Consider the following 13623-nt stretch of genomic DNA (forward strand, 5'->3'; position numbering starts at 1 on the left):
ATCGAAGAATTTTTGAATGTGTTTTGTGAAAAGAAAAAAAGCAATTTCGTCGATTGAAATTATTGGAGACGGCTAGACTAGATCTAATTCGTCTCCTCATGATATCAGGATGTATTCTACATAATGTGTTCATCTTGAAAGAGTTGAAAGAAGATAATCCTCAGGATATTGTTGATGAACCACTTAATGAAAAAGTTGGAAATTTTGTAGACATCGAAAATATGTATCATCAATCAGGGAACCAATTAGAAGAGAGTAAAAGGAATGTTATAATCTATTCTTTGAACATGAATGAAAGATTCCTTCGTTGAGATACAATTATGTACTTCGTAAAATAAACCAGATAAACCTTTATTTTTAATAATAATATTTGTTTCCTAAATGCCCTTAACATATACAAACATAAGAAAAAACTCTAAATATATAAAGAGATTTTGCATAATAAGCTTATAATTCATGAATATTGTATTTCCAAAATTCTCAGATTCGTGCATGATCAAAGACAACCAATGCATGTACCTATTTTCAAACCAATCCTTAATTTCTAATTTTTAGGTTCAAATCTTAATACGATCTACCGTTATTGTGAGAGAAAATTAATATAATCAAAAAAGGCATCAATTGTAATATTTGTAATTCCCGGTTTAGTCTCCTCCATAAAAATAAATTTATTTCTTATTTTGAAGCCTTCAATTTTCATTTGTATTGTCCCGAATATAAAACTTATTTGTGTTCAATATAACCTCTTGAAATCAAAAATTCCTATCCCACAGAATTTGGCGTACTTCTTTTCTTCATTTTTATATTAATATTATTGTAATCTATGGTCCACAGTTCGCACCCTTTTCTCCTTAGAATATAGATAGATGCATCTATGGATAGATGTTCTAAGCTTTTCTCCGTCTACCGGGCATTCCAAATATTACAATTGATACCTTTTTTGATTATATTAAATTTCTCTTAAAATCCGCTAGACCGTATTAAGCTTTGAACCTAAAAATTAGAAATTAAGGATTGGTTTGAAAATAGGTACAATACATGCATCGGTTGTCTTTGAGCATTATGCACGAATGTGATAATTTTGAAAAAACAATAATTATGACTTAGCTCATTATTCAAAATCTCCTCATATATTTGAACTTTTTCCTTATGTTTTTATATGTTGAAGGCAATTAGGAAACGAATATTACTATCAAAAATTAAGGTTTATTTTACAAAATACATAATTGTATCTCAGCGAATAAATCTTTCATTCATGTTCAAAGAATACATTATAAAGTTCCTTTTACTCTCTTCTAATTGGTTCTCTGATTAATCATGCATATTTTTGATATCTACAAAATTTTGCAATTTTTCAATAATAATATTAATTCATTAACAACATCCTCAGGATTATCTCCTTTCAAGATGAACACCTTATGTAGAATACGTCCTGATATCACGAGGAGATAAATTCGATCTAGTCTAACCGTCTCCAATAATTTCAATCGACGAAATTGTTTTTTTTCTTTTCACAAAACACATTCAAAAATTCTTCGATATCATATCCGTTAGCTCCGTCATCGTTGGGCAAAACACGCACCGTGGTCACCGTGATCTATCAACCGCTCGCACCATAAACTGCACGCTCTACAACGGTGTAGATTTGCCGAACGCAGTATATTATTCACACTCCTAATTAGAGATCGCTGCCCTTTGATGACATTTGACTTGACAACATAAAAAATAATTAACCTTAAAAATTTGTAAACTGGAAAAACATAACCTTCATTCAAAAACATAAAAAATTAAGAATGTTCACGACTAAAATATTTATAAAAAAAAACAAAATCGGTAATTTTTTGAAGGTAAATATTTCAAAAAAATAATTCCAATTAGTGAATGTTAATTTTGTTACAGAATGTTAGGGAACATTATATACGAGATGATATATCGTGTGGATTTCCTGAATGTGAAAATTGCCTTCCAGTGCCTACTAATCTTAGTACATCCCACATGAATGATTGTAAACTGATCGATGGAAACCATTATTTGATATTAGATACAAATGTTATATTGAACCAGGTACAACAAAAAACTCTGATGAACACAATATCTATGAGTAAACTGAAAATATCATGTAAATAATAGTAAACCATGTCTTTTAGATCTTGAAAATCTTTATAAATTATTATAAGACTATAGTGGCCTTTGACATATTTTCAATTCACTTATTATGTGCACAAAAAAATAATTGATAATGCATTATCAATTTCCAAATTCATAAGGAATTATTGCCAGAAATAGCGTTAAAGAATATTTCACAACCAGTGCTTCTTAAGGCTGGTTTATGCACCATTCCTAAGAACTAAATCTAAGAATTCAGTGGCGTTTATGCACTCTCTTGTTAGTTCTTAGTGAAGGAGAGCGCACATGCTCAAACTACTTTCTATTTGTTCTATACTTTGATATTGATTGTAAAAAATAAAATTTAATTTCTTAAGATACATCAAATACTTTTTGTTGATAAACACGAATAACGGAACATGAAACGATAGAAACTGGTACTTGTTAATATTGAAATGCTATGCGGGGCATGCGAACTTCATTGTTTTAACTAATTAATTCTTAGTCCTTAGGTAAAATGCATAAATGCCCTCATTGATTTGTTAGCATTCAATTCTTAGTTTTAGTCTGAGTTCTTAGGAATGGTGCATAAACCAACCATAAATGGAGGTTGGATATCATCACCAAAGCAGGTCTCATCAGCTCCTGTGATTTTATAATTATTAAAAAAGACCTAATATTTTCATAATGACCTGTTGCATTTTTTATAGATGGACGTAATTGAAGAAACAGTCTTTGGTAATGTAATTATCTTACATACTGTATTAAATGAAGTTAAGCACAGAAGTTTGCCAATTTTCAAGAGATTGGTGAATATTATTGAGAATCCTAGTAGACACTTTTATGTATTTACAAATGACCATCATAAGTAAGTTTGTCTACATAAAATGTTTAAAATATTAATAATAAAAATGCTTTTAGAGATACATATCTTATTCAAAAAGAAAATGAGTTAGTAAATGATTATAATGATAGGAGTATCAGAAAATCATGTTCTTGGTATCAAACACATTTACCTTTCAAGAAATTTGTTTTCTTGACTGAAGATGCTGGAAATAAAAGAATAGCCCTAGAAGAGGATATAACCTCATTGTCAGGTAGTAACTCCATACTGTAGTGTCATGAGACCCTATGATCCAATCATCTGCTGGAGATACATGCTACAACAATTAAAGCATTTGCATAGCCCATTGGAGTAGTTGTCAGTAGTGGTAACTAATCAGAGGTCTATTCATGTGAATCATCAAAGGTCCAACAGCAGCTGTTCTATGACATAAGCTGATGCTGCCAAACAGTTGTTGTCATTATTCTTATATAAGAATAATGACAACAACTGTTTATTTATGTTCTTTGGATGTATCAAGACAATAATAATTCTCTTTAATTTTAGTGAAAGATTATGTACAAAATCTCAAAGATCATCATTTGCTCGAAGATAAATTGGCCAAAACTTTCATCAATTATGCTGCAGGGAAAGATATATATCCCCCTCATATGGCAGTCACAGAGCTTCTTGGAAAGATTAAGACTGGAAAACTCTATCAAGGAACTTTCAGAGCATCTAGAGAAAATTACCTTGAAGGATATGTAACTGTTGATGGTTTAAATGATCCTGTAAGTGATCTGAAAAAGAAAAATAAATCTTTCACTTCACCTATGAAGAACACATTTCCATATAAAAAGGGTGTAGAATGTGAAATGTTGAGAGCAATATGTATTTTATTTTATTACTAATCTGGTTATTTTTCTAGTAAATATTTCAAATAATTCATTGGTGAAGGAAGAAATGAATATTTATCTACTCCTATTGAATTATATACTCATTATTCAACTGCTTTTGAGCAATTAATAGTATCTATTAACAAACAGCGTGATTTATAATAACTCACTACTATAACTCACTATTATAAATCGGAAAATATGGATCTGTGCTTCTATACTTCTCTGCTTCTATTCGATTGGCCGAAAGGGAACATTCCATTATTGTTATTGAGGGGAAGAATGTCCGAGGGAATGTCACTTTTGACGTTTTCAAATTAAGTTGATATCTAATTATTGTGAATGTTTTGCTGAAAACGATTAATTCAGATAGTGAAGATGAAATATTATAAAGGTATACATTTCCAAAAGACAAACAGCTAATGTTACCATACAGAATTAATTGCCCGAAAAAATATAAAGGAGTTTGAAAAAATTTTCAAGATGGGTGTAGCAGTAAGATCATTAAGTCATCGTTTACAGGGAATATTTTTTGGTATATTTTAAAGCATTTTTATAGGCAATTATTAAGGTTTTTCAATAAATTTCTATGTCTGTACTCTGTACTGGATTCGAGCTAGCCGAAGCTAGTTCGATTGTGATTGGTGGCACTAAGTTTCCATCTCTCTTGTACGGGATCGAGCACATTATGTTTATTTCCCGTTCCTTCTGTCTTTATTCTAAGTCTGTATTTTTTTCTTAGTATTTATTGATATAGTCGTAGATAAAGTATAGTATTCAACTTGCAGTAATGGTCATAACTCACTTGATGAATTACAGCACTCGCCTGCGGCTCGTGCTGCAAACATCATCTGCGTGAGTTATGACCTACATTACCGCTCGTTGAATAATATACTATTTTCTAAAGTTATCAACTGTTTCATAATAGTCCAAATTCCATTTATAGTATATTTAAATAGCAATTAACTTATGATATTCCTCCTTAAGGTAATTGTACAAGGGAGAGAAGGATTAAACAGAGCCGTGGATGGTGATATTGTAGCAGTAGAATTGTTCAAAGAAGAAGACTGGACCTCCCCTACTGAGTTAGTTATAGAAGATGAAGGACAAGTTGAAGAAATCATTGACGATCTAGTTGAAAAAGAAAAAGAGATAAAGATGGCTCAGAAAAATAAAGATGAGATAAAGCCTACTGGTAAAGTAGTTGGTGTAATCAGAAGAAAGTGGCGACAGTATTGTGGCATTTTGGAAGGTGGAGTGGAAAGTGTCTATCAATTATTTGTTCCATCCAATAGAAGCATACCTAAAATAAGAATAGAAACAAGGCAAGCAGAATTTTTGAAAACACAAAAATTAATAGTCACAATAGATTCTTGGCCACAATCTTCTAGATATCCACATGTAAGTTTTTTCAAGCTGAAATGACTTTATAAATATGATATATCTTTTGGTACTTAGACAATGAAGGGATATCTTATTTTTATAGGGTCATTTTGTTCGATCTCTTGGAAAAATTGGAGATCAAGACACAGAAAATGAAGTTGTTCTGCTGGAACATGATGTTCCTCATAGTCAATTTTCGGAAGAAGTATTGAATTGCTTACCTAAGCTCCCTTGGATTATTACAGATGAGGTAATTGTTTTATTATTTCTATTTTCTTTCAGAAAAATTATTTTTTGCATTATGTTATGAATAATGAAAATGATAAAATTAGTTTTGATTATTTTTCGATACTATACTACATTATATCCTCTTATTCATGATTTCAGGATGTGAAGAAAAGGGTGGATCTTAGAGATGTAATTATATGTTCTGTTGATCCACCAGGTTGTACAGATATTGATGATGCACTTCACTGTAGAGAGATTGGTGATGGGAAATTGGAAGTTGGTGTTCATATTGCTGATGTTTCTCATTTTATTAGACCTGGAACTGCAATTGACTTGGAAGCAGCTTCGAGAGCTACCACTGTTTATTTAGTTAATAAAAGAATTGACATGGTAAGAATCGCATTAATAACCCTACACCCCAGAACATAAACCAAAAAATTCAGTTCTGAAGATTTTTTTCTTTAACGATTTTAAAGCTTCTGAATATGTGATGTTTAGAAGAAAATTGTGTTACATGCTGAGCATTCTATAGAGTATTTAAATAGAGAGATGTTTCTTCTTCTAGTCTGTATACAGGGAAGATATCGGTTGATACAATAAAAAATTTCTTGAATTATAGGTCCCAGAACTTCTCAGCTCAAATTTGTGTTCTTTAAGAGGTGGGGAAGAAAGATTTGCCTTTTCTTGCATCTGGGAAATGGATCAAAATGCAAATATTTTAAATACAAGATTTCACAAAAGCATAATCCAATCAAAACGCGCTATGACTTATGAAGAAGCTCAAGTAATGATTGATGATAAATCTAAAAATGACGCACTGGCCAATGGTCTAAGAGGATTGAACAGACTAGCTAAAATTTTAAAATCAAGGCGATTAGAGAAAGGGTAAATATGAGTTCTTCAAAAAACTTTTGAATATAATTTTAATTCTAGTTGATATAATTCAAAAAATTTTTTAGTGCCTTAGTTTTGGCATCACCTGAAGTGAAAATTCTTATGGATTCTGAGACCATGGAGCCTCTGGATGTTGAGGTTAAAAAACTATTTGAAACTAATTCTATGGTAGAGGAATTCATGTTGTTGGCTAATATAAGTGTAGCTGAGAAAATTTTGACAGACTTCCCAGATTGTGCTATGTTGAGAAGGCATCCAACCCCACCAAGTACAAATTTCGATCCTTTAGTAAAGGCGGGCAAACACCTTGTGAGTATTCAGTATTAATTTGAACTGAATAATACAATATTCAGATAATGGAAAACTGCAATTGAAATAATTTCTAATTTTTGAAAGAAAGAAAAGTTCACCTTTTATTATTCTGATTAAATTAATCTCTGCCAAAACCAAAAAAAGGAATCTTTATGTAAGCTTAGTTGTGTAGGGTAGAGAACAAAAGATCTACATGGTCGCAGTTCCCGGAAGGCTTACCGAGCCACAACGACCCCAGTTCAAATAATAATAATAATAATAGTTGTATTATTGCATATAGAAAATTTAGTAAGACCATTGTATATAGATTGTATAGTGGACCAACTAGTTTTCAGGAATTATTCTCAAACTGGATGATGCTTCCGTCAAATGATTCTCACGAAATTATATCAAAATCATATACAAAATAATAAAGGCTTAGTACGGAGAATTTTGTTCTATAATTCCAATGTATCTTGTAGATTAGAGGTGGCAATACAAAATCATTTTTCTATCATAATCAGTAATTTAGATAGATGAATCCTGATGTCGATATTTTAATAATTCCTTGGAATTATAATATATATATAGACCATATTTATATACCATATATAGACCATAATTGAGTATTCATAGTTGACTATTATGGTTTAATGTTGAATTTTCTCTAGATAGATGTTAATCATGTATTCAAGCATCAGTATTAGATACGCATCACCTCAGATTGGTTGGGATTCTTTTTTCTTTAAGACTGAAAAATATATAGGTATAAAATCCATGTCATGTTTTAAGGTTTAACAATTATTATTTATTTATGTTTGAAAGACTTTTATGACTTATTCCTTTCAATACAATATTCAACTACTTCTAATAATATTTAGAATAAAATTAGATCTCTGTAGACCATGGACATAAAACGCATATCTTTGCATTAAGATGCATAGAATCCCTGGTGTGCGCACTTATTCGATTTTGTTTCAGACTTTCTGAGATAGTCCACCTGTTGCTTTGGCGTTCTACTTACAAGAGTTCTATGAGGTACCGCTCTTCAGAATTGTTCGAATTTCTGATATCTGTCTGACGCCGTTTAAAAATAAAATACAGATTTTAGAAACTGCAAACTTTCACAATAAATTACAATTCAGTTCCTATCAAATTTTTAATGAAATGAATGGAAAATAATGACGGACGGCTATTGGTCTATTCAGAGTATAGAAGATTATCACAAGTATACAATATAAAATATAATTAATCTATACTCAACGATCACGAGATTCGAGAGAAAAATCAAATAAAAACGCTGTCTTATTATTATTATTTGAACTGGGGTCGTTGTGGCTCGGTAAGCCTTCCGGGAACTGCGATCATGTAGATCTTTTGTTCTCTACTCTACTCAATCATGGAAACCCAAGGAGGTCATCAATGACGTTAATAATGCGCCGTCTTAAACACTCGAAATCTGATCTGATGGCTCGAAATCAAGTAGGTATAAATCCGAAAAATCTCCTGTTTTCTCTGAAAGTTTTACAGGTATAAGTAGACACACCAGGTTTTCTATGTCAAGGCAAAAATTATTCTTTGTTGTGAATTAGAATGATTGTAAGAGCCATGACTTGACTACTGTGAGCTTATTTTGCTGGCTTGGTGCAAGACTATCCTAAGTCGATTCCGCATGAAGTCGGGATAATCGCCGTCAAAGGTTCATGCTCCTTTTATTTTGGTCAAGTCCATATATTCGAAAATTTTTAATATACATGCAATCTTAAGTCCTAAATACGGACATAGAATATTTTCACTACAGTAGAAAAGATTGGGTCAAAGTTAGGACAGTTTGAATTTTTTTTGCTTGACGGACTTGGAATGAGAAATACGGATTTAGGATGATTTTTCTGTGAAAAACATTGTCTTGCGATTGTTTTCCCCGAATATCTCAATTTTAACAGGAATTGGACTTAGGATAGTCTTGCACCAAGCCAGCGATTTTGTCTGAACACCCAAATATATAATATTTAATAAATAATAATCATATTATTAAGAGTACAATTTTATTGTGATATTAATTGCAGGGGTTTGACATCCAAATTGATACCGGAAAGCACCTTGCTGAATCACTGAATAATGCTGTGAGTAGTACAAATCCATATTTAAACACAATGTTAAGGATTCTAGCTACTCGATGTATGCTTCAAGCAGTGTATTTCCCAAGCGGTACACTTCAGAAGGAAGAGTTTTATCATTATGGATTAGCAGTTCCACTTTATACACATTTTACTTCTCCAATTAGGAGGTATGCTGATATTATTGTGCACAGATTGCTAGCAGTGTCTTGTGCTGCAGACTCTACATATCCAGATTTATTAGACAAGCAGAAGAGCAGTCAGTTATGCCAAAATTTGAATTATAGAAATAGGATGGCACAATATGCTGGTAGAGCTTCTGTAGCTTTTAATACCCATGTAAGATTTAAAATATTTTATTTTGTGTAAAATTATAACCTTGTTAAAATTCTTGCAGCTGTTTTTCAAAGGAAAAATTCAAGATGATGAAGGTTATGTTTTATTTGTGAGGAAAAACGCTCTTCAAATTCTTCTTCCGAAATATGGGCTTGAATGTCCTTTATATTTGTCGACAAAAGATGGAAAATCTGTATTTACCTATGATGAAGATGTAAGTAAATAACTATACTTGAACCAGTTTTTGAGCGCTCTTTTACCGAAAGTTCGTGTTGACCGAGTCATATCAGAATTAAATAAATAGAAAATTCAAGCTTAAAATAAAAAAAAATTTGAGACTGGAAGACAGGACTTTTTGAACGCTTGTGTATTGCTGTGAATTTCGCCATTTTCTATAATATAATATGCTAGTTAGTTTTATTGTTTGAAAAGATTCATTTTCTTATAGAAAGATCATTGAATTGATTCAATTCTTACCTCAAATAGATTGCTATAAGATGTAATGAATCAAAATCATTTTTATAATAAAATATTTATGAGTCTATTTTTTATATCGAAATAATTTTATGAATTATTTCTAAATTATTTTAATATATTCTTTTTAACTTAATCTTTTAGGAGCAAACTCAAAGTGCAGGAGATGTTGTGTTTCATGCATTTGATCCAGTTATAGTAAGGGTTTGTTTGGATTCAAAAAATATACAACATGAGAAGTTTGTACTTCAATTAGTCAAACCTTACATAGAAGAATTCAGTGTTAAACCTCTGAAAGAAATTAATGATTTGAATACAGAAACTGAAAGCAGTCAAGGGGAGAAGAGGAGTGTAGAGAATGAGGGCAAGAGCAGAAAAAAACAGAAAAAGAAAAACAAATGATTTTGTTAATTCATGTAATAAAATATTTTTTCAATTTTTCTTGAACATTAAAAAGTTTTCTCTCTTTCACTCAAGTTTAATTTGTATCCCTTCATTTGTCATAGTTTGTGGATATATTTAATGAGGAAGGTCATATTTTAAAAAATTATGTAGATATAAATAATCTTCGTAGAAACACAAAAAAAGGAAGCATAGTTTCACATGATGTTTATTATCATATTTTTTGAGAGAGTGCTAATTACTTAATATACTTTTTAAAATAATCAATTCAACATTCACAGCACCAAACAACCCTAAATTATATTTTCTGGTATAAAGCACTGTTATAAGTACTACTGATAATTAAAAAGAGGTTCAATGGCCATACTATACAAAGAAATAGCGAAGTCTGATCCGAAACAAATGAATTCATTGCTATATCATAGGTTTTTAACTTATATTTCACAATTTTTGTTTTCAACATAGGTATTCACATATTATTTTCAGATAGAGGATGGATTACAAATCTTAATGATACATCAATAAATATATTTCTTTAGAATGGATTGATTCCAATTTTTCTTAAAAATTCTGATAACTTAATTGTCCCAAATTAATTCACAATATTCAGCCATATTCTGCAACTCGATTAGAAACAAATGAATATAATCGTAATCTGAGAAATCAGAATGTTTCACCTCTATCACATTTAAATTTGATGTTCTGTATCCACTTCTTTTTCTATTGCCAAATGTAATTCATAATTGATATTCATAGTAATTTCACTTAAGTTTCAGAATTACAATTCGAAATGATTCCGGTGCATTTCTATTCAAGCCATACTATCTCTATTCGATTTGAAGTTATAGAAAAGGGCTGATTGTATATAATCAAAAAACAATATGCAATTGAGAATGGATATAGTTATAATAACAATAAAAATGACTAGCTGAAAACTATCACAGAATGAAAAACAATGAACTGAAGTCCTTTGAAAATTAATAATATTAAAGACCTGAATTTTAATAAATAAAATCCATAACTTTGTTATGAAACCTAGGTAACATTAAGTATTTCTCTAACATAATTCACAATTAAAAATATAGTTAAAACCCAACATGTTGTTGTGAATATATAGTTATTATATTAATAAAAATGACTAGCTGAAAACTATCACAGAATGAAAAACAATGAACTGAAGTCCTTTGAAAATTAATAATATTAAAGACCTGAATTTTAATAAATAAAATCCATAACTTTGTTATGAAACCTAGGTAACATTAAGTATTTCTCTAACATAATTCACAATTAAAAATATAGTTAAAACCCAACATGTTGCTGTGAATATATAGTTATTATATTAATAAAAATGACTAGCTGAAAACTATCACAGAATGAAAAACAATGAACTGAAGTCCTTTGAAAATTAATAATATTAAAGACCTGAATTTTAATAAATAAAATCCATAACTTTGTTATGAAACCTAGGTAACATTAAGTATTTCTCTAACATAATTCACAATTAAAAATATAGTTAAAACCCAACATGTTGCTGTGAATATATAGTTATTATATTAATAAAAATGACTAGCTGAAAACTATCACAGAATAAAAAACAAAATGAATGAAATATTAGTGATTTCAAACATAATAAAAAAATACATTAACTTTGTTATGAAAATAATGTAACATGTGGGAACATATCGACAAAATACTGACATACCAATAGAAGAATATATTCAGACAGATAGACTAATTTGAAGTGGAATATCTGATTCCAACACTAATTTGGAAATCAATATATCAAATGAGTTCACTTAATAATTTGGATCAATTCCAAATGTCTCTTTACTATTATACAGCTTTGGTAATTCAGATTCAAGCTTAAGAAGTTTGATAGTAGATATCAGTTGCCAAGGATTAGCATAAACTTTGTAATTTTCCCTCAAATAAAAAGAACTAGAATAATAAATCAATTCCTGAGAACCATCCCTATCCAGATCAGCTATTAAAATTGAATATTCTTGATTTTTTAAATCTGGTTGGCATTTCATGATAGAATTTTCAGTTTGAGAACATAATTGTGTTATATTGGTAGAACTAGCTTCAATAACATTATAATCTGTTTTGTTAAATGTTATCAATATAATTCTTTCTGTTATATAATTTCCAAAATTGGTACTGTTTGAATCATCTTTCCTAAAAGCAAACAAATCATTTGAATTATATTTAGGGTTGAATTTATAATGCCATTCCCATACTTTAACAATATAACCCTTGATATGTTTTTTCATTGAAAATGAGGTCATTTTAGATGATCCAAATTTAAATTTGGAAGGCTTTATGGTATAAGACTTATTGAATAACTTTGAATATACCAATTTATTTCGATTGCTCAGTAATTTAATAAAAGAATGACAATCAGGACATGTCCCAAAATTTTCTACATTTAGCTTATATTGATCCAAAGTAAAAAAATTAGTTTCTGTATTAGAAACATTAAATTTTTCATAGTTTAAAACATGTGAGCTATTGAATAATTTCCTTATGATCTCTGAAATTTGTATACGCAAATAAATAATGGTATCTTTTATGCACTGAAAACTTAAATAATCATTTATATTTTGCAACTTTTCAACCTGATTACATTCTTCCACAATTATATTTGATAGAGCTTTACCAGTTCTACCACATATAATCAATAGATATTTTTCTTGATAAATACTCAATAATTCATCAACTTGATCATGATTTAAATCTTTCAAAGTAACTGGAAATTGAAGGTTTTCAATTGATGTTTTTTCTTCATGACTATGAACATGCCAAATTGTTTGACCTGAGACAACTTCAACAGCTTTCAGTCCTTTCTTATCAAGTAACAAACAGTCTTTTATACCATTCAAGTCCACATCAACCAGAGAGCAATCTAAATGATCTGGAATAACAGGCTGTCTGAAATACCAATTCACACCACCATTATTTCCTAAAAATGATATCACTCCATTTTTCAGAACTTCCTGAGAATTTAAATCTCCCTTATACTGTACAGCCAAATTGAAGTGCTTCTTGAATCTTTCGAAAAAAAGGTTTATTTTTCCTTTCATTTCAACATCCTCTTGTTGAGTTTCCCAATTCAGGACTTTTACAGGGCAAGTATCAACATCACATGGAAGAACCCATAAAAATATGATAATTGGAAGAAAACAGAGTGCAATAGAAAATATGAAGGCTAATTTTCTACTTGTACTCATTTGTGGTTTGATCACTTTAGCTTCCATTATATTAGATTTAGGTAATGATCCTTGAGATTGTTTTGCATAGGTCCCATGTTTATAGTGAATTTTATGTGAATCTGATGCATTTTCATTGAAATGATTGTTAGGACATAAAGAATCCATATGAAATTCTCTTTCAGAGTCGGAGTCGCTCAATGATTGGGGTAGAGGAGAATATAACCCAGATATACTAGACATTGCAAATAATTTCCATTTAACATTCCTTTTTCACAAATTGCGAAAAAGGACGAAATTTTGCATCAACATCAATTAAACAGTTGGGCCAGTGCATAGACAAACTAATAGCACAGATTAGTCTGTGCTAATAGTTTATAGTAATCTGTGGTTTATCTATGGGCCAGTGTGAATTTCACATTGTGAAGTTCGCTGCCAACATTTTCTCTAGTCCATAGAAGATC

The 13623-nt window shown here is 30.2% G+C and overlaps 2 protein-coding genes across 2 annotated transcripts; one reads left to right on the top strand and one right to left on the bottom strand.

Annotated features, from left to right (window-relative positions):
* Positions 1–1398: 1398 nt before the first annotated feature.
* Positions 1399–10017, top strand: LOC123673946 (exosome complex exonuclease RRP44). The gene is made up of 13 exons (XM_045608726.1): positions 1399–1847; positions 1900–2064; positions 2817–2974; positions 3028–3203; positions 3497–3720; positions 4813–5226; positions 5312–5458; positions 5596–5826; positions 6056–6321; positions 6396–6639; positions 8688–9077; positions 9136–9288; positions 9693–10017. Exons 1-13 carry the CDS (start codon positions 1794–1796, stop codon positions 9948–9950), a joined length of 2880 nt encoding a protein of 959 aa, XP_045464682.1. The 5' UTR covers positions 1399–1793; the 3' UTR covers positions 9951–10017.
* Positions 10018–10372: 355 nt separating this feature from the next.
* Positions 10373–13521, bottom strand: LOC123673947. Its single transcript, XM_045608727.1, has one exon. It carries the CDS (start codon positions 13400–13402, stop codon positions 11747–11749), a length of 1656 nt encoding a protein of 551 aa, XP_045464683.1. The 5' UTR covers positions 13403–13521; the 3' UTR covers positions 10373–11746.
* Positions 13522–13623: the final 102 nt, after the last annotated feature.

Source organism: Harmonia axyridis, chromosome 2 (genome assembly GCF_914767665.1).
Source record: "Harmonia axyridis chromosome 2, icHarAxyr1.1, whole genome shotgun sequence".
In the NCBI taxonomy this organism is placed as follows: Eukaryota; Metazoa; Arthropoda; class Insecta; order Coleoptera; family Coccinellidae; genus Harmonia; species Harmonia axyridis.